Source organism: Gorilla gorilla, chromosome X (genome assembly GCF_029281585.2).
Source record: "Gorilla gorilla gorilla isolate KB3781 chromosome X, NHGRI_mGorGor1-v2.1_pri, whole genome shotgun sequence".
Taxonomy (NCBI): Eukaryota; Metazoa; Chordata; class Mammalia; order Primates; family Hominidae; genus Gorilla; species Gorilla gorilla.
The window spans coordinates 34,996,722-35,019,356 of NC_073247.2; the positions used below are offsets into that span (position 1 = coordinate 34,996,722).

Sequence of the window (22,635 nt, forward strand, 5' to 3'; positions counted from 1 at the left end):
TTATTTATTTATTTTATTTTTTTGAGATGGAGTCTTGCTCAGTCGCCCAGGCTGGAATGCAGTGGCACAACCTTGGCTCACTGCAACTTCTGCCTCCTGGGTTCAAGCGATTCTCCTGCCTCAGCCTCCCGAGTAGCTAGGACTACAGGCATGTGCCACCACGCCCAGCTAATTTTTTGTATTTTTAGTAGAGACGGGGTTTCGCCATGTTGGCCAGGCTGGTCTCGAACTCCTGGCCTCAAGTGATCCACTCGCCTCAGCCTCCCAAAGTGCTGGGATTACAGGCGTGAGCTAACATGCCCAGCCCCCAGAGACTTTTAAAAAGTATGTCCATCAGTGAACATTCATTAGTATCAAATGCATTGTCCAAAGTTCACATGAGGCTGATGAATCAAGTGGCATTCTCATTGGAGTATTTATATGTGTAACAGTCATTTTTAGTTACTAGAGTGTCCTCATCCTCTATCCAAAGGTGTAGATAATAGGATTAGTGGCAATTAAAGGTTAGAAATAATTAGAATAAAGGGATAATTCTTTCAGGACATGTTAAAACCCCAAATAGAGATCACATATCTCTAATTGGAATATCTGAATCCCCACCAGATCCAACAGATCCTGGCTGGATATAGCTGCTGCACTAATGGGCCTCTCTGGATCTCATTTTTCTGTGTCCTCCAGATTTTAATGTTGGACAGACTGTTTCTTGTACTGGCCCTGATTGAGATATGGAGCTATTCTTAATCCAGAAGCTGTTTCTGAGGGTTTAATTGGCCTTCTTTCTCCCCCATTAAGTATTGATGAAATTAATTTAACTCAGAAGGACCCTTCTTCACTTCTAGTTTCTAAGTTCTTGGCAGGCACTTCAGTGTCACACATGTGTTTCTTAAAATGTATAAGTACATTTTTGGTAATCAAACTGTAGACTTGGTATATAAGTTAGGATATGTCTGTTTGTAAGTAGAGAAAATGCAACCGAACCTGGCTCATGTCACTAGAAGGTCTAGCCGTAGGGTGAGCTTTTGGTGTTGGTTTGATTCAGAGATTCATGAAGCTATCGAGGCCCTGCTTTCGATGGTGCTGGCTTCATTTTCAGACTGGATTCCCCGCTGGTGGCAGAATAGCTGCAGCAGTTCCAGGCTTCCAATCCACACAGCACTGCACAAAAGCAGAGCAGGTTGATTTCTCTGCCAAAGTCCTCTAGCGAGTCTTTTCTGTCATTTTACTGGCCTGAATTGAGACAGTATGTCCATTCCTGAGCCATTCCCTGTGTTCAGGGGAATGCACACAGTGATAGGCTTAGACCTAAACTATTGGGCTAATGAATAATTAGTGACAAGAGAAATAGAATTGCCCAGAGAAAAATGGGACCACCCAGGATCTTTGGAGGCACTGGCTTCCCTGATGCACTGAAGCCACATGGGGGATGCGGATGGGATGGAGACCTGAGTGAAATTTTGGAGTGTTCTTAGGAAGAGGGAGAGGAGGGGTGGATACTGGGCAGGCAACTAACATGGTAACTCTTCTTTTCTTTTTTTTTTCCTTTTAGGTATATGCAGAGTTTTCTTGAACTTTTAGAATATGAAAATAAGAGCCCTGAGGATCCACAGGTCTTGGATAAGTAAGTATGGTACCACTTAGCTGAAAGTAAAAATATCTAGGTAAGAAAGATTTTGGTAAATGTGATTCAAGTCATTAAGACTCAAGGAGTATGAATGTGGACAAAAGCGTTCATTTTCTTAATGAGTAGTGACTCAACATTGAGTTTTTTTTTTAATTCGAGCTAAGAATGTAACACAATACAAAAGTAATAATGACACTTTCAGTTTTGCTTTTATGATCTAATACTTAATACCTTTACCCAAGGTGAACTGGGCAGTCACTATAAACACTGCAGTAAATGTTCCATCTAGTGGTAGTTTTAAGAATGCAGTGGCCTTTGTATATACATGAATTTATCTACTCAATCCTTTACAATTAAAAAAAAATTTCAATAGGATATTACATTTGAGCTCAAAAACTGTAGTGGTTTTATTTTGGGGAGGCATAAAAGAGTATGTTTTTTTATATAGCAACCTGAATTCTATTGCTCCCTTTATGCACAGACTGGCAAATTATCATGCTGATGAGATATTTCTGTTTTTCATTTTTATTTATCCCAGGAACACTAACTCTAGCTGTGAGTATGTTTTCCCCTCCAAGAGAAATTAAATATCCCTTTCACATTAATTTCTTCCTGTTTCATGTATATGTAAGTGGATGCATATGGTAGGCCTGTTGTGCTGAGAAATTTCTAAGTATAAACTAGTCCACATAGTTATGAGACTGAACACCTGACTTAATAGATGTTCCATAAGAAGAACTAGGGAAACACCATGTTATACAAGCAACCTTAGGAGGTATTTAACCCAGTCCTCTCAATCCACAGATAAGGAAACTGAGTTCAGAGATGTGAAGTGACTTGCCCAAGATTGTGACCGTTCATAGCAAAGCTGGACCTATAAGTTATGTTTACGTCTGAGCCATGAGTAGCTAGTTCTAGTCTAGTTGTAAACTAAAATTCAAAGGAAAAACAAAAGCCCTCACCTATTTTATACTTTGTTGGGTGTTTTGTCTGATGGATCTGTGAAGTGTGGAAGGCAGGGAAGCATTGGGTTAGAGCCCCAGATGTAGCGTTTTCCTTGATATAAGCCACTGCTGTCATTTAAACAATTATTAAATGAATTCAATCCAGGAGCTTTGTTTTCTCAAAAGTCATTAGCTGGTAACCGTTTGGCAGAAATCCTAAAACCTAGGGCTGACCACTGTAGCTCCAAATTTTAGAACAGATTTGTAGAAGTATAGTTGGTCCTTTGTACTGGCAGGTTCCACATCCTTGGATTCAACCAGCCACAGATCGAAAAGATATTCAGGAAAAAAAAAAGCAATAAAAAATAACAATGCAACAATAAGAAATAATACAAAATTTTAAAATACAGTCTGTCAACTGTTTACATAGCATTTACATTATATCAGGTATTATAACTAGTCTAGAGATGATTTAAAGTATCTGAGAGGATGTGAGTAGGCTGTATGCACTATTTTAGATAAGGGACTTGAGCATCTGAGGATTTGGGTATCTGCGGGGATCCTGGAACCAGTCCCCTGCGGATACTGAGAGACGACTATACACGATGTTAAATTTCTGCTGTGTTTTTCCCGGAGTCCCGTCTCAGTTTCTGGAACAGGTTATCCGATGTGATTTATGGCCACGAGCCTGCTTTGCAGACTGTCAGTGCTGAATCCAGTGTGTGCTTGACCATCGCAATAATAGCTGAGCTCTCACTCCGTGAGTTTTGTAGTTTGCCTAGGTTCATGTGGTTAGTTACGATAGTTGGCATTTGAGAAGGCTGATGTTCTTGGTGAAGGAAGGAGTGAAAGGTGAGCGAGTATCATGGTAGCAGCCTTTTCTGTTTACCAAGAGGCTGTATGGGATCACCAGCAGGGAAATCATTTTAGTAAAGCAAAAGTAGCTTAGAGGACAAGCCTGTTGATCATTTATGGTAGAGTTTAGAAGAGCCTGGAAGATTGGAGGAGAATTCTCAGCATTGAGCCATTGAGGTAAGTCTCCCCACTTCAGATAAGTTGAGGCACTTCTCTACTATAATGAATCGTTTCACTTTAGTAATATTTAACTTACAAATACATTGCAACGAGTATTACATAAAGGACAAATTGTCTATTATAAAATTTTTTGTGAATGACGATGGCCTAATTTCAGAGTTTTACATCTTTATTGTCATTGTACATATGTATTTGTTACAGAAATATTTTGTCAAATATTTCATCAAATATCTCAGAAAAATAAGACTATTGAGATAAGTAAAAAGAAAGTCACCCCAAATTTCTACTACCAGGGGACAACCACTATTACTATTTTCCTTTCTTCCGTGCTTTTCCCTAGGCATGCATATATTTATATGCGTAAAATATTTTTACAAACATAACAAGTGTCAACATTATAGATCTACACCATTATTAATAGTTTCATAATATTCATGTTAATAGTCCATCTTCAGATAGTTCATGCAATTTGATCTTCTATCACTGGATTTTAGACTGGTTTGTAGTTTTCATGCTACTATAAACAATGCTTTAAAGAACAGCTTTTAAATACATCTGTTGGCCAGGCACGGTGGCTGACGCCTGTAATCCCAGCACTTTGGGAGGCCAAGGCGGGCGGATCACCTGAGGCCAGGAGTTCGAGACCAGCCTGGGCAACATGGTGAAACCCTGTCTCTACTAAAAATATGAAAATTAGCCAGGCGTGGTGGTGGGCACCTGTAATCCCAGGTACTTGGGAGGCTGCAGGAGAATTGCCTGAACCCGGGAGGCAGAGGTTGCAGTGAGTCAAGATTGTGCCACTGCACTCTAGCCTGGGCAACAGAGCACGACTCTGCCTCATAAATAAATAAACAAACAAACAGCTGTTCACCTTGTCCAGTTATTTTCCTAGGATCAATTCCTCCAAGTGGAATTATTTTCTTTGGGCTTTTGCTATATGTTGCTGATTGTCCTGAGAAGTGCCTCAGTTAAGCCCCAAACTCTAGCTGATGCTGATACGTGGAGAATAATAAGTATCACATTGTTTTGATTTGCTTTTCTTATTTGTAAGGGTGACGTTATTGGCATTTGTGCTTCTTCTTTGGTAAATTTTGCATTGATAGCAGATCCTTTGCCTAGTTTTCTGATGGGGTGCTAGTTTTTTCCTTTTTTTAAGTTTTTTGTTTTTTTTCTACTTCATTTATTAATGTGTGTCCCTATAGGATTGCTAAAATTCTACATAGTCATATCATTTGTTTCTTCACATTATTTGTTTCTACCTTTGATATTAAGCTTAGAACAGCCCTCCTTATCCCAAGATTATGTACTTATTCACCTGATTTTTCTGTTATCATTTCTATGATTTCACCCTTTTACATTTTTAATCCAGTATTTGGTTTTAAGTCTTGAAATTAGGTTGTGACTGAAATTGTTAGCCCGCTGTTCCAGTTAACTTGATTATTAGTTTGATTGTTTACCTACTGATTTGCAATGTCACTTTCTCAATATGCTCGATTTTTATATATACATACTCACTCATGGGCCTGGTCCTAAACTTTTTATTTAGTTCCATTGACTGATTTGTCTTATACCATTCTTAATGTATTTTCCCGTATGCATATTTACAATAAGATGCCAGATACTTGAATAGTTTAATTGCCTGTGTTCTGTCTGCATTTCATCACTGTATTTTACTGCTGCGAGATATTTATTTCCAAATTTTACTCTTAAACTATATGAGACACTTTAGGAGGCTGAGGTGGGCGGATCATGAGGTCAGGAGTTCAAGACCAGCCTGGCCAATATGGTGAAATCCCATCTCTACTAAATACAAAAATTAGCCAGGCGTGGTGGCGTACACCTGTAGTCTCAGCTACTCGGGAGGCTGAGGCAGAAGAATTGCTTGAACCCGCGAGGTGGAGGTTGCAGTGAGCCGAGATCGCACCACTGCCCTCCAGCCTGGGTGACAGAGTGAGACTCCGTCAAAAAAACAAACAAACAGAACCCAAAAAAACAGTGTGACATTATTTCTTTATTCATGGAAGCTATTGCTTTGAGATTCCTTTAATCAGTCCTTGGAGATTTTGTGGGGATTGTCCTTATGTTCTCAGAAGAAGTACTGATATGTTCTGCAATTCTTTATTCAACTTTTATAGAACCTGTGTTATATGCAATCACTTATCCAAAAAGTCAGTGGATTCCTAAAAGGGTATTTGAGCATTTTTTTTCTGTGCTAGAACCTTTTACTTTTTGCACTTCTGAAAGAAGGGTTTCTGTAGAAATAAAGTTTCAAGAAAAACTTGGCTCATACTTTAGTTTCTTGTGGGTGGTTCCTTGTTCTATGTAGTAAGAATAATGTCTCTACTTATAAAAATACCAGCAGACAACTAGTCTGGGGACAGAGCTGGGAAGTCTGTGCATCAGCCCATGAGATATTAAGACTGACCACGTTTTGTTTCCCTCTCACACAGCTTTCTACAAGTTCTGATTAAAGTCAGAAATAGACACAATGATGTGGTTCCTACAATGGCACAAGGAGTGATTGAATACAAGGAGAAGTTTGGGTTTGATCCTTTCATTAGCACTAACATCCAATATTTTCTGGATCGGTTTTATACCAACCGCATCTCTTTCCGCATGCTTATTAATCAGCACAGTAAGTTGGGGTTTGTTGGTCCAGTTTTGAAAAGGTAACCATAGTGATTTCTCCCAAATGTTTTCCTGTTGTTAATTTACTGACCTGCATTTTTGGTTGTAGACATTTCATTTCTAGTTTGGTTTTTCCTAAGTGAATCCTAGCCATTACAAAGCTATTAATTTGTATTCTTGGTTAAAAGAAATGTTTGAAAGGCTTTTATGAGGCTCACATTAGAGACAGGACCACTGCCTACCTTTTAAGTCTCTGCTGATACAGTCCTGATGGGGATGAGGGACCGCCTTTAATGGCAGCCGGCCTTCATCTCTGAATACTTTTATGTATCTCAGATTGTATTATTTTCTTTATCCAGGATGTCATGTGTTTTCCTTTTTAGTTTTAAAAACATTGACACTGGGAATATTGAATTGGATGTTGGTGATAGGAGCCATCAGTTCTTTATTTCACAGTGATCAGTGAAGTCAGATTAAGCCAGACTGTCAGTCCATAATCCTGTATTGAGAGTTTTAGTCTGCTCTTGAGGGTACTAAGCAGATATGAAAAAAACACCTAAAATTCCCTCCACACAAAAAACTTTTTAGCTCATCTTCAACACTGTCTCTTTGGCTGATTTTATAATCTTTAAGGAAAAGCATCCACATGTCTAGAGCATAATTCACCCTGTTTGCTGCATCACAAAGTGGACAAACCATCTTTATTTTACTAATTTGATTTATTTGGATAACTGAATGTTATAGAACTATTAAATGTGGCCTTATATTAAATGTATATCTTCAAAATGGAAATGTATGACAATTTACAGGAATAAAAGAGCCTAAATACTATTCAACTAAACTACTTAGATAACTCCAGTTGCTTTCTGATCTAAATACACATGTACACATATATACGTGCATGCTTTTAGATCATTAGTTAAGCCTACACACCTCTGTTTTTCTTCCCCTTAATCAGTTCGAACTTTATTAATTGGCCTAATGCCTGTATTTATCATTTTTCATAGTTTAAAATCTCCCCTATTTTATTTAGGCATCCTTTTGTTAGTCGCAATTTTTGCTTGATTTAAAAATAAGAACACCTATAAATATTTGGATGCAGATTGCTTTTTTCTTTGGGGCTTCTTTTGGCTTTTATTCAGAAACAAAATTTTGCAAATCTTGTATATTGTGAAATTATCTGAGTGTATTTTTAAAAATACTTGAACAAGTATTGTTTGTGTACACAACATTGAAACATAATCTCCGTGGGGGAGGCATCTGAAATGCTGCCAGCGAAGACACTTTGCAGGCTTGTCCAAATGGTATAGACCACATGTTCTAAATATTTAATGAAAGTTGGAGTATGTGTCTGGAGTAGTACTAAGAAAGTGGGTATACTTGACTAAGGATGAAAGTAAGTTTCTTCATCCATGTCACATTGGGAGAGGAAGAACGGGTTGGGCACCTGGCACGTGTCGCTGCTTTAGAACCTGCTGACTGCAACTGACAGACCTTAAACCACATCCTCCTCCTTCATTGACCAATAAGAGTTGTTCACCCATCAATTGTGTGTATTCCATTGCTCTAAGTTGCTGTGGATGCTAAAATGATTTTTACAAATAAGAGATCCTTTCTAAACATAAGCCCCTATATTTCCCTGCGTGACCATCCCAGCCTGCTGTGTTTTAATCCCCTCCCTTTCCTTTTGTGTTCGTCTAGCACTTCTGTTTGGGGGTGACACTAATCCTGTTCATCCTAAACACATAGGAAGTATCGATCCCACCTGTAACGTGGCGGATGTGGTGAAAGGTAAGGAGACCGTTGTAATGGTATCGATCGTAGTTCAAATTGGATTGTGGTTTATTGGAGGCAGCTTGGCTATAGGGTTATTTTGCAGTGCAGTCTGCTGATTCATCAGGTCACTCTGGGCCCAAGCCACTGGATCCAGATGAAATGTTCTTTCTAGGCAGTTCAGGTAGGCAGTTCTTTCTAGGCAGTTCAGCATAATTGGTAAGGCTCAAAATGTGAGTTTCTACTTTATTGATTAGAGTTTCATTTGTAGTTCTGTCTCAAACAGTAAACATTTAAGTAAGATTCTGATTGCCACTGTTATCTGAAAATTTCAGAGAATCCAAATTCTTATCATAAAATTAGGTTGAATTCACGTGTCTATAAAATTTAAACATATTTCTGTTGTTCACATCTGGCTTTAGAATTTATGTGGCATGTAAGCTTCATGGGTTCATTGGACATTAAGCTAGACATTGTTCCAGTATCCTCCGGGAAGAACCAAGCCCTATATCCGTAAGTCCCTGGTACCCAGGCACTTTGAATTTGAACAGCAGTTTCCTCATTATTTATTCATTTAAGATCAATGCTATCTCCAAGAAACCTTCCTGGTTGTGAGCGATCCACCAGGTACCTCTTCAGTTTTCTTCAGTGTTATGGTTACTTTGTGCAACCTCAGATCCCCAAATTGTCCCTTTCTGCAAATTGTATCTCCTGTGTTGGCCTTTATCTCCCTTCTTTAAACGCTCACCTCCCAAGTTTCATGGCCGCAATTCTCTCTGATCTTCATCAAGGATCTTCGTTGCTCTTCAGCAGCCATAGCAAAGGAAAACCTCTGCAATTTGTTTACCCTGGAGGGTAAACCCAGGGAGGAGGACCAGACCTGTTGGTTTTAGCTTAGCCTGGGATTGTCAGGCTGCCCTGGCCTCTGTTGAGTCACAACAGATTTACTCACATTATTTCAGTTGTAAGGTGAATCAGCCCAGCCTCAGCTCTAGGAATCCTATTGGTTGCTCTCTCACAAGATAACTTTGTGGTTGATCAGAACCTCCAAAGGCCTCCGGGGGCAAGGAGGAAAGGGTCAGTCTTATCATAGCTTACATGTTCATTAGGCCTTAGCTCAGTGCCTTTTATGAAACAGAAAACTTGGTTCAGACAGTTGATTACCCCTTTGAGAAAAAGGCACAATTTAGAAAGCAAAAGTGCATTGTGATATATGGTATGTGTGCATTTTCTCTTGAACTGTAACCAATTTGAGGTCAGGGTTTGTGTCTTATATTTGTTTTATAACTTGCATAAAACCAACTGTAGTGCTTGTGTAGGTGATTAATAAATATTCCTTGGTTTGATACATTTTAAATCTTTTGAGAATATACTTTTAAAAACAGCTTTATTGAGATACAGTCTCATATGATAAACTTCAACCATTTAAAATGCTCAATTCAGTGGTTTTTAGTGTATTCACAGAGTTGTGCAACCATCACCACAATCCAATTGTAGAACATTTTCTTTTTTACTTTCTTTTTTTTTTTTTTTTTTGAGGCAGAGTCTCGCTCTGTCGCCCAGGCTGGAGTGCAGTGGTACGATCTCAGCTCACCACAAGCTCTGTCCTTCGGGTTCAAGTGATTCTCCTGCCTCAGCCTCCTGAGTAGCTGGGACTACAGGCGCATGCCACCACGCCCAGCTAATTTTTGTATTTTTAATAGAGACGGGGTTTCACCATGTTGGCCAGGATGGTCTCGAACTCCTGACCTTGTGATCCACCTGCCTTGGCCTCCCAAAGTGCTGGGATTACAGGCATGAGCTACCACACCTGGCCTGTAGAACATTTTCATCACCCCAGAAAGAAACCCTGGACCTGTTAGCAGTCACTCCCTTCTACCCTTCTCTTTAGCCCTAGACAACCACTAATCTACTTTCTGACTCTGTATAGATTTTTCTATTATAGACATTTCATATAAACAAAACAATACAATATGTGGTCTTTGGTAACTGGCTTCTTTCACTCAGCATAACATTTTCAAGGGTCATTGATGTCATAGCATCTTTCAGTACTTTATTCCTTTTTATGGCTGAAAAATATTCCATTGTATGAATATAACACATTTTATTTTTCTCTTCATGTTAGTTGGATGATCTCAGACTTGGTTAAGTAACCTCTTTGGGGCTCAGATTCTTCATCTGTAAAATGATGCTCTTGGTAATTCACCTATATTGTAGAGTTAAATGAGTTCATATTTGTAGAACCCCTAAAGCAATGCTAGTACATAGTACAGGCTGTAGACAGGTTTACTAGCAGCAGACAGTCCTTGGGTGTCAGACATGTCATTTGGCTTCCCATGTACGCCATTGATTATATAATAGGTTGGTGCCTTTATTTTGTTTCTGGCATAAATTATAAAATATTTTTTAAAGTCATTTCAGGCTTTTATAAGACAATTGGAAATTTGAACACTGGATATTTGACATTAAAAATATGTTAACTTTTTAGGTGTGATATTGGTATCTGGTCTTGTTTTTATAAAGGAGTGCTAGCTTTGAGAGAGGTATTTAAAAATATTTACACATGATATGAAATGATGTGAGATTTGCTTCAAAATTATACACAGGGAGGGGAGTGAAAAGGACTGGGCATTTGTTGAAAATTCTTGAGGCTGTTGATGGGCACATGGGCTCATTATACTATGCTCTGTACTTGGGTATGTGTTTGGAATTCTTCACGGTAAGTGTATTAGTCTGTTCTCATGTTGCTATAAAGAACTACCTGAAACTGGCTAATTTATGAAGAAAAGAGGTTTGATTGACTCACAGTTCTGCAGGCTGTACAGGAGGCATGGCTTGGGAGTCCTCAGGAAACTTACAATCATGGCAGAAGGGTGAAGGGGAAGTAAGCACGTCTTCACTTGATGGCAGGAGAGAGAGAGCGAAGGGGAACGTGCTACAGACTTTTAAACAACCAGATCTTGTGGGAACTCACTATCATGAGAACAGCAAGGGGAAAATCTGCCCCCATGATCCAATCACCTCCCACAAGGCCCCACCGCCAACACTCGGGATCACTATTCAACATGAGATTTGGGTGAGGGTGCAGAGCCAAACAGTATCAATGAAGTTTTAAAAACACTTGTTTTCATCATCTTATTGTTTCTCCACAAATAAAGTCTTTCACTAATTTTTAGGGAGCTTTTAACCAAGAACCAATACAACTAGATAAGTAGCAGGGAGTTTTATGAAACTGTTACCACTTCTATAGAACAGAGCGATTAAGTGGTGCTAAAGTGAGTCAGAAGTGTCAGAGTGTGAGGAGGAATCGACTGTGACTTGACTCTTAATGTGAACAGAATCGATCGTTTTATGGCACTTACTCTCTGTGTTACTCTTCTCTCATATTTAGTACATATTACCTGGCCTTGTCATTATTTGTAGTTTCTTTTTTTTTTGGAGATGGAGTCTCGCTCTGTCGTCCAGGCTGGAGTGCAATGGCGCGATCTCGGCTCACTGCAACCTCTGCCTCCTGGGTTCAAGCAATTCTCCTGCCTCAGCCTCCCAAGTAGCTGGGATTACAGGCACCCACCATCATGCCCGGCTAATTTTTGTATTTTTGTAGAGATGAGGCCATTCGACCAGATGTTGGCCATGCTGGTCTTGAACTCCTGACCTCAGGTGATCCGCCCACCTTGGCCTCCCAAAGTGCTGGGATTACAGGCATGAGCCACCATGCCCAGCCTATTTGTCTGTCTCTATCTAGGGTGTCAATTTCTAAAGGTCTGGAATTATTCTTATACGCTTTTGCATCACTCCTCTTAGGGTCAGAAGTTTTGTACCAAAAAGTAGCTGAAGGTTATATGAAGAATAGTTCAATACATAATTGAAAGAAAAAACCCTGGAAGTTTATGCCAATGTCTACCTCATAGCTTCCTCTTTGCTTTGTCCCTTTTAGACACAATTTTGACCCTGAGTCACAGTCCCTTCCTTTTTCTTCCCTCTTCTTGTACTCACAGCTTTATCTTCAGTCTTTCTCCTGCGCTTGTTAACTATATTATACTCATTATTGCACTGTGAACAAAGTTTACTGCTTCCTCTTATTTAATCATTCCTGCCACTCACTTAGCATAATTAAAGCTTGGAGTTCCTGGTGAAGCCCTATACAATAACAGTCACTTCTTGTGCCCTTTTGTGACTCAAAATCCCTCTTCCCCCAACACACACATACACATACACGTGCACACACACACGCATGGACATGTACACACATACAAATCCCACCCCCACACTCATGGGGTAAGCAGGAAGGACTGGCATGCTCCCCATTCCCCACGCCTCTCTCAAACCATGGTTTTTCATCTCTCAACAGCATCCTCCCTTAAGGAAAAAAACAGTGGAGGTGGTTTCAGATTCCGAAAGTGTATAACCCTCTAAAGCAGCAGCCACATAATCAACTTTCTGACATCCTTCATTCCCTTCATAAATGATGCATACCGATACCCACAGCACACTAAATACTCTTGGCTTATGTGTATTTTCTGGAATGCTTTTGTACTTCTGCTTCCACCTGGTGAGGTGCATGCTTACTAAGGGTCACTTATTTGTACCCAAGCCCTTGGTGTAAGTTATACTGACTGTTGTGACTATATAATTTATTTAAATGTTATGTAAACTGAAGAAATATGCATACAAGAAAGAGACTTATTTCTGTTAAAACGAAGTTGAATGCTTTGGAAGGACTCTTAAAAATGTTATGAAATTAGTGTGAGTAAGAAAACGATTAGATTACAGGGCAGCACAGAGTAAAAATCTTACCTGGAATTTATACCCAGGTTGCTTCACAAGTATCTTTAAGTTTATTATACTTTAAAGAAATAGGAATTGGAATTCATAGATGTAAGTTATATTGTTCATCCAAGAAAGACGAACTGGAACCCCAAACTGATCCACATTCAAAGGAAAGGCCTTATATGAATATACTGACAGAGAAATAAATTGTATGTTCAAATGTGCATTTTAAGTTAATGTTTACGATAGTAATCACATTTTATGGTTTCCCACTTTACCCAACATTTTTGTTAATCATCCAACTCCTTTTCCCAGTTGGGATAGTTAAGAAGACTAATGCCATTTTCCCAAAATAATAAAAGTGCTCATCGAAGAAAGTTTAGAAAATATGGGAAAAGAGAGAAGAGAATAAAAATTACCTGTTTTCATAATTTAGTGAGAACGTTGTTTTATACATTTGAACTCATATCAGATTTATAGATAGGTGTGTAGCTGCAAATATTGTGTCTAATCTTTGTCTCCGTGAAATCTCCATAGTATTTTTGTATTTCTCTATCTCCAGCACTAATGCCCATCACACACACCCTTCCTGGCTGAATTCGATACCCCATGGTAGAAGCCTCTATCCTGCTGTCTGCATCAGTATTGTTGGAGTTCTTCCTAGTGTCTAATCTGTGATACTCATTATCTGTATATTCAAATGGTCTTTTCAGCCAAGTGTGCATAACCTTTATTCTGCAGTGGGGGATTGGCCTTACATCAGTTACTTTTTCTACCCTGGCAAATGGGCTAGGCAACCTAGAAGGAAACCTGCAGGCCTCTCTTTTCCTTGTAGACCAAAGCAGATGTCTCCAGTCGACTGTCTGCTTCATTTCCTATGGACCCTCCTCTTAATTTTTTGAGCATCAAATGCTTATGCAGAAGCTCTTTCTACCTCCAAGTAAGACTGAGAGAGAATAAAGAAGGCACAGAGCGCCAAAGGTTGGAAGGCCTGAAATTTCTTCTGTGTCTTCTAGCTAAAAGGCACTGGAGTCTCCATCCCCAAATGCCCCAGGAGCAACCATCAGAAGGTCTCAAGAGGCCCAGGCCTCACCAGCTCTTCTTACCAATCCCTGCCAAGTGTTGCCAAGGAAAGGAAGAAATGGATGTCAGCCTCTTTTGACTCTTAGTGAAGTCTTACTGTTGCCTTCCTCTTTTTAGAGTAGTTGGTATTTTCACCCTGGCTTTTTACCTTCTTCCACTATCCTCTGAGATTTCTTAGTTAATCTTCTAACTCAGAATCTCTATAGCTAATCTTTTATTTCCTTCCTTTTGTTTTAAGCAGTTGGATGTTACGAGAGTAAGGGCTCTAGGTTTTAATGACAGCCCTACTAATGATTTTCTTAGCTGTGAAGATCCTACATGGTTTAAGCATAGTCAGATGTCCAGCCCAAATGACCCTGTGTGGGCGTCTGTGTGTGAGCCTCTTTGTGTGCACACATGTGTGTTTTATAGGTTTAATAAGTGTTGGCTAGGTGCAGTGGCGCACACCTGTAATCCCAACACTTTGGGAGGCCAAGGCGGGTGGATCACCTGAGGTCAGGAGTTCGAGACCAGCCTGGCCAACATGGTGAAACCCCATCTCTACTAAAAATACAAAAGTTAGATGGGCATGGTGGCAGGCACCTGTAATCCCAGCTACTCAGGAGGCTGAGGCAGGAGAATCGCTTGAACCCAGGAGACGGAGGTTGCAGTGAGCTGAGATTGTGCCATTACACTCCAGCCTGGGCAACAAGAGTGAAACTCCGTCTCAAAAAAAAAAACAAAACACACACAAACAACAACAACAAAACAAGTGTTAAGCCCACTCCCATCCTTAGATCTCTTGAGACAGATTACAGAAAACTCCTATGTAGAAGAGTAGAGACAATATTTTTATTTTTGACTAGACAGTTGTATCAACATATAAAAGTGGGGTGCATCTTGCATGGCATTAATTGAATGTGCAGAACACTGAAGCATGCCTCCTTGCTGCTTATTTAGCACCTTAGTATCTACCTTTACACATCTACAAATTATAGACTCCAGGTAGTGAATGCTAGAATTAGTGTTGTAAAGCAGGTCCTATTATCCTTTGGGAGGTGCCTTCCACTGTGACCCTTTTCCCTCCTTTCTTTGTAAGAAGCTAGGAAATAAAATGGAAAATCCTGCTGTAAGATCATTTTGAAAGTATAAACTTAAATACTTGGTGTAAAAATCGATTCTCGCAGTGATGCTAAGTTGCCTGTGTTGTTCCTACATGCTATTACTGCTTAATATAATAGCACACAAGTGGTATCCTCAGAGCGCGTGGCATTATTCTGGTTCAGAAATAATGTCTTGTGCTCTCACTTTGGGCTCTTCAGGTTACAAGTAACAGAGACCCACTCACGCTAGCTCAAGAAAGATTTATCAAAAGAACCTGGTAGGTCCCATGATAATCCAAGGACAGGAAGCACTTTATAGTTGGAGCTATAGAAATTGGAATTATCAGCCTGGCCAACATGGTGAAACCCCATCTCTGCTAAAAATGCAAAAATCAGCCAGGTGTGATGGCGTGTGCCTGTAATCCCAGCAACTCGGGAGGCTGAGGCAGGAGAATCACTTCAACATGGGAGGCAGAGGCTGCAGTGAGCTGTGATTGCACCACTGCACTCCAGCCTTGGTGACAGAGTGAGACTCCATCAGAAAAAAAAAAAAGAAATTGGAATTAGGAAACAGAAAACAAGGTTGTTTTCTGTGTGTCTTTGCAACTGGAGTTGCCAAGTCATGGCCTTTCCGCCTTTCTCTGTGCCTGCTCCTTTACCTGTTTTTGTCTGTATACTGGACGACTCAGTGGCAGCTTGTTGGGCACTCTAGTCCTTCACAGATCATGATAATTCTCAGTGTACCATTTTGGCTTCTGCCCTGCCTGATCACCCCAACTGTCTTGATCCTAAATTCTCAAAAGATGCATTTAATTAACTCAGCTTATCTTTTTTTGCCCACGATCTTGATTCTGAATTCCCAAAAGATGAATTTAATTAACTCAGCTTATCTTTTTTTTTCTTTCCCCCTACGATCACAAGTTTTAGGATTCTGATCAATCTGGAGATTGGTTGCCCTTACATTGGATGTTCTGCTCCCACTCCCACTTGCCCAGTCTGCTGTGGTTTGGAGCGTGAGGTGTGGGGGCCTACTCCTTTAAAAAATCTCCATTGGATCCCACTTGGGATGGGTTTGGGGTAGGAAGGATGATGATAGACAGGATGATGATAGACATGCCTTATTAGAATTGCTTTGAGACTTGAAAGGGTTCCTAAAAGGCAGCATATCAATTCCAGAAGGTGGGGTGCAGGTCAGTGTTGTCTCTGTGGGTTCCACCATGGTGCACTGTGGCCAGGGCCAAAAAGTGCAGAAGGTGAATGTAGCCCATCAACCTTACCTTCATCTTCAGACACTTGCAAAATAGATCTCGGATTCAGGTATGGCTCTATGAGCAAGTGAATATGCTGATAGAGGGCCGTGTCATTGGTTTTGACGAGTCTGTGAACTTCGTATCAGATGATGCAGAAGCGATTCATTGTGAAACAAAGCCAAGAAAACCCCTGGGCCAGATCGTGCTAAAGGAGATCATATTCTGCCACAAAATGTCTCTAACCAGAAATGATCAAGGAAGTGAGAAACTATTGAGATCTTGTTTTTTTAGGTGTCCTTTGTTGGGAGTATAGTTCTAAAATGCCTGTTCAGATTGTTTCCGTTATCCGTATATATTATTACCAGATGACAGTAAATGCTGTGGGATTGTTTTTATTAAAAAATAAAAATAAAAACAAAAACAGCCCATCAGCACTTTTCTAATGTTTTCTGGTCATTTACATTTACCTTTTTCTGACAGTGGCTTCTTAAACTTCAGCTTTATGATTTTCTGTATTCTGTTAGACTCAAAGTTAGGGACCTTGGCACCTTCCTTTTAATTTTTTCAGCACTCACTCAAATTCATCCTAGTCCAGCCTCTCATATTTTTTGTCTCAAATGATTGCATGTATTCAAGATAGAGGCTAATATTTGATAGCAGAGTTCTGTGGTGAATTTTGAATAGGAAAATCTGATGAAACAACCTCCATTATCTATTCAATTTTCCTGTGTGCTGTTTCTTAAAACGGATTCATGGCTAGTTTGGTTCTGTTGGGCTGATTGCTGTGTGAACCTTCACCCTGTTCTCAGCCTTTTAAAATTTTAGTCTAATGCATTTACAGTTTAGATATTTTAACCTGGGGAAGTATGTATGAGCCACACCTACAGTTTTGTTAATTACTTTATAATCAGTACCTTAAAACCCTTGAAAACAGATTCCTAAAATAAGCCATGTCACTTATATTCCAGTGGCAATAATAATTCTCTAATATTTTCTTCTAAAGATTGATGGTAAATATTGGCCCCAGTATGCACATAAAAGTAATTTGGCAGTTATCTTTTTTGAAATTTTGATTTCTAATTTAAAAAATAGAAAAGTTTGATTAGAAAGCTTATTATAAGTAGAATTTGCATTTTACTCTAAATGTAAATTACAAGCCATGAGTTGAATTTTGGTTTTGATGGCGATTTTTTAAAGCTTTTTCATTTTTATGTTAAATTATTTTACTTAAACAGAAATGTCCTGTTTGAGTATGTAAGTGCTGTTACCCCAGAACCTCATAATCATTCATATCCTGGGAGAGATGAGTGGCAGAATTAGCGTGACTCAGACTTGATTTTCCAGGGAAGTGGCCTAGCTTCTCTTCCGAATTACCTGCTAAGTTTTAAGAATGTGGACTCTCAGGCCTCAACATAGAGCTACTGCCTCGGAATTTCCAGGGGTTCCTTTCATAATCTGTACTCTTTCTTTTAAATTTGGTAACGAATCCCACACACAGCTAGATTGGGGAATGAGTCTAGGCCTCTAGTTCCCAGTCTCACCAAAAGGAACACCTCCCGTCAGTGTAATTTACTGCATGTTGAGAACTTAATCATGGGCCAGAGGATCGTTCCATTTAACAAATGCTCACTAAGTGTGTATTGTGTCCAAGGCATTGCAACATGCATTGTGTCCAAGGAATTTACAAAGATGCATAGTATATATATAATACCATTAATGCCCTCAAAATACTTTTGGCTAGCTGGTGTATGTGAGTCTACATTGTGATGACTTGAGTTCTTCAAGGATCATCATGCAATTCTTAATTATAGCGTTGATACACTGTAAGTTGTAGTGATGCTTTAAAAATTCTTATTCACACGTGGTTTTAGGAGCTGTACTGGGTCTTTGTGTTTCGAGTTGGCTGCTTCTGTCTGGGCTTGGTCTTTCACATGTTAAATTTGTGTAGCACATTTTCTTAACAACGCTGTCATAATCATGCTACTGGGCAAGCGAATTCCATGAGGAATTAGCACATTTAGTGGGTTTAGGTTATTTTTGTTTTGTAGTGAATGGAAGAGCACTGTTTAAACATCTTTATTACATACCTGGAGGAGTTGTTTTGTGAAGATGTGTTGGCTTTGTGTATCGATAATGAATGATCGTTTTTAGGTTTCGGTGCTTGTGATCTTGGAAGTTTGTGTTCAGCTTTGTGCTTTCACGTCACTAGGTGGAGATGTAGCATTGTTTGGCGGCATAGGCTAAGCAAGAGGAGTGAGTCTTGATTTCTCTTCTTTTGACAAAAGTACTTTACAGATATTTGATAAGGTTTATTATAGCCTAGGAAAACACTTGTAAATTTAGTACAATTCAAAATTTTTAACTTTTTTTCAGGATTGAAGTTCAATCCTACTTAAGTGTCTATTTTCATACTGATCAACTCTTTTAAACATTTTTTTCTCCTCTTACTGCTGTTTCCTTTTTGCTGTCCCTCATTATTTCACCTTGTCTGAGTTATTTTAATGTCTCTATCTTTGGTTCTTTATAGAGATTTAATTCTAAAAGTTTAGTAAAGGAATCAGAATTCTTACTCTGAGGTCAAATAATAGATAATTAATTTGGTAGCAATATGAAGTCAATGAACTAAAATTTATAGTCTGAACATACCCTAATCTTATCTTTGTATTATTTTAGGTTAATAATGTCAATTTTTAACATTAATATTCTGTAGGGCTTACTTTTCCCCCTTTCCTTCCTTCCTTCTTTCTCTCACCTCTTGAATATTAAACAAGCACAGTATTTACTTTGCACGGTGTTGATGTGGGGAATATAAAGGAAATAAGAGCCTGTCTTCAAAGAGCTGATAATCCTGTTGAGAACATTCCAAATGCGCCCACGAAGCAGCAGTTTTCTACTCCTAGGTATATACCCAAGATAAATGAAGGCATATGTTCACACAAACATTTGGACATGAAGGTTCATAGCAGCACTATTCATAATAGCCAAAAAGTGGAAACAACCCAGATGTCTACCAGCTGATGAACGGATAAAGAAAATATGGTATACTTGTACAATGGAATGTGATATAGCAATAAAAAGAAATGAGGTCCTGATACATGCTGTGATGTAGATGATGCTTGAAAACATGCTGGTGAAAGAAGCCAGTCACAGAAGACCGCATATTATTCCGTTTATGTAAAAAGTCCAGAATAGCAAATCTATAGAGATAAAGTAGATCCATGGTTGCCTAGGGCTGAGTGGAGGGGAGTAACTGCTAATGGGTTCGGAACTTCTTTTTGTAGTGATGAATATGTAAACTTGATTATAGTGATTAATGCACAGCTCTGACTATATACGAAAAACCACTGAGTTGTATGTACTTTTTTTTTTTTTTTTTTTGAGATGGAGTCTTGCTCTTTTGCCCAGGCTGCAGTGCAGTGGTGTGATCTCAGCTCACTGCAACCTCTGCCTCCTGGGTCCAAGTGATTCTCCTGCCTCAACCTCCCGAGTAGCTGGGACTACAGGCATCCGCCACCATGCCTGGCTAATTTTTGTATTTTTAGTAGAGAAGGGGTGTCACCATGTTGGCTAGGCTGGTCTTGAACTCCTGACCTCAAGTGATCCCCCTGCCTCGGCCTCCCAAAGTGCTGGGATTACAGGTGTGAGCCACTGTGCCCGGCTGTGTGTACACTTTACTTTCAATGAGTGAATTGTATGGCATAAGAATTATCTCCAATAAAGATTTTTAAAAAGTAAATTACCAAAAGGTTTAAAATTTATCAAACTAAGGTGGGTTTTTTTTGTTTGTTTTTGTTTTTGTTTTTTGAGACGGAGTCTCACTCTGTCCCCCAGGCTGGAGTGCAGTGGCACGATCTCAGCTCACTGCAACCTCCATCTCCTGAGTTCAAGCAATTCTCCTGCCTCAGCCTCCCAACTAGCTGGGATTACAGACGCTCACCACCATGCCTGGCTAATTTTTGTATTTTTAGTAGAGATGGAGTTTCACCATGTTGGCCTGGCTGGTCTTGAACTCCTGGCCTCAAGTGATCAGCCCACCTCGGCCTCCCAAAGTCCTGGGTTTACAGGCATGAGCCACTGCACCTGGCTCAAGGACTGTTTGTTGACCATCTACACAGGCACTATACGAAGTTCTATGCAAGTTATGAAACAAGTGTTAAGACACAAACGCTGACTTCAGATTGTTTACAGTTCGAGAGAAAAGGCATATATGCAATGTCCAATGTCTTGTAATGCACCTTTGCTTTCTGAATCTGCTCCCCATCTTTGAATCTCCTGAATTCTGTCTTCCGGCTGTTTCTGTAATGGCTCTTATCTTCTTACCATATGTCTTTTATTTTATCCTTTAAAAAGCGGACTGTTGCTCCTCAGACTTTGATAAATATCAGCCCCAGCCTGTTACCTTTAACTAACTTAAAGGACCTTTTAAAGTGATAGTGGCATCTCCAGTAACTTAAATTGTGTGGCTCATGGAAATCTATTCATTCAGCAAATACTTAACTGAGGTTTCACTTACAAATAACTCTGGCAAATCACAAGACTGTTGGCATTATTATTTTTAAGATCATGACAAATATTCTTTTGCTACAATTTAGTCAGGTTGCATGGTGCTTAGAACGTATAGTCTTGAGTTCCTAAATTTTCATGAAAAATATATTTTGGTAATAGTATAAGTTAAACAAGTACGTGTTTGGTATAGAGCTAGCTGAATTGCAAGTATTCTAGTATGTTGACATTGTTATGGTCATTAAAACTTTAAGAAAAGAAAGTCAGGCACGGTGGCTCATGCCTGTAATCCAAGCACTTTTGGGAGGCCAAAGAGGGTGGATCACCTGAGGTCAGGAGTTTGAGACCAGCCTGGCCAACATAATGAAACCTCATCTCTACTAAAAATACAAAAATTAGCCAGGCGTGGTGGCACACACCTGTAATCCCAGCTACTCGGGAGGCTGAGGCAGGAGAATCGCTTGAACCTGGGAGGCGGAGGTTGCAGTGAGCCGAAATGACACCACTGCACTCCAGCCTGGGTGACAGAGTGAGACTGTGTCTCAAAAAACAAACAAACGAACAAACAAACAAACAAAAAATCCTTTAAGAAAAGAGAGATTGGCTGGGCATGGTGGCATATGCCTGTAAGGCCAGCTACTTGGAAGGCTGAGGCGGGAGGACTGCTTGAGCCCAGGAGTTCGAGGCTGCAATGAGCTATGATCACACCACTGTACTCTATCTAGCCTAGGCGATAGAGTGAGACGCTGTCTTGGAAAAAATAGAAAAGAGAAATTTTGCTTTAGTCATGGTAATTCTATTAAAGCCACAAAAGGGTATTTTGTAAAAGGTTGTAGTTGATTAATTCTACATCCATCCGTTTAGACAGTTTGTTTACCTTATATACCTATAGATATATACATGCACATGTGCACACACACACACACACATGCTTGTGCCTATGTTATTAGTGCAGCAGCTAAACTTTTTCCTTTTCTTGCAGATGCATATGAAACAGCCAAGATGCTGTGTGAACAGTATTACCTGGTAGCTCCAGAGCTGGAAGTTGAAGAATTCAATGGTAAAAGAAAACTAATTTTAACCTTACATTCAAAAAAGCTGACTAAGAAGCTGTTTATACCTAAGCCATATTTCAGTGAGATCCAAAAATTATACTGATTTTTCATTTTCTTATATCTTTTTAAAACTTTCTACGCTTTTGGTCAACCAGATATATTATTGTAAGGAGTTTTTGTACAGGAATGTGTAATGTGTTAGACCCCAGAATTCTTGGAACAGAAGTAATCAAGGTAGAGTATGTAGAAAGGTATAAATAGGCCCTTCTCAAAGTAACAAATGCAAGCAGTCGATCAACATATGGAAAAGTGTTTAACTTCACTAATCAAGGAAGTGCAAACAAAAACACAGACAAATGCCTTTTTTTTTTTTTTTTTTTTTTTGAGAAGGAGTCTCGTTCTGTTGCCCGGGCTGGAGTACAGTGGTGTGATCCCAGCTCACTGCAGCCTTTGCCTTCCAGGTTCAAGTGATTCTCCTGCCTCAGCTTCCTGAGTAGCTGGGATTACAGGTGCCCTACACCATGCCCAGCTAATTTTTGTATTTTTAGTAGAGACGAGGTTTCACCATGTTGGCCAGGCTGGTCTCGAACTCATGACCTCAGGTGATCCACCCACCTCTGCCTCCCAAAGTGCTGGGATTACAGTCGTGAGCCACCGTGCCCAGCCAGAAATGCCATTTTTGTCTTTCTTTTTGACAGTGATTAAAACATTTTAATGCTTTGAATTTGTGCCCATAAAAATACTTTCTCACCAGCACATACATTTCTTGTATAAGCTAAAAGTGGTATTCCCTTTCTAAAAAATGCCAGCAATGTTCTTTCTGTTTGGCCCAGTAAATAAGTTAATAATGGTCATATTCTTTGGTCCAGTAAATTAAACTTCAGAACACTT

At 39.5% G+C, this 22,635-nt stretch overlaps 1 protein-coding gene and 1 pseudogene across 1 annotated transcript in view; both read left to right on the plus strand.

The window, feature by feature from the left end:
- Positions 1-22,635, plus strand: part of PDK3 (pyruvate dehydrogenase kinase 3) — an 88,249-nt gene that overhangs the window by 32,046 nt on the left and 33,568 nt on the right. Inside the window, exons 3-6 of the mRNA XM_019019508.4 lie at positions 1,547-1,618; positions 6,051-6,235; positions 7,930-8,019; positions 21,672-21,749. Coding sequence (XP_018875053.1) covers positions 1,547-1,618; positions 6,051-6,235; positions 7,930-8,019; positions 21,672-21,749 — 425 coding nt within the window. The remainder of the gene's footprint in view (positions 1-1,546; positions 1,619-6,050; positions 6,236-7,929; positions 8,020-21,671; positions 21,750-22,635) is intronic.
- LOC109024632 (small nuclear ribonucleoprotein E-like) lies at positions 16,154-16,438 on the plus strand (annotated as a pseudogene).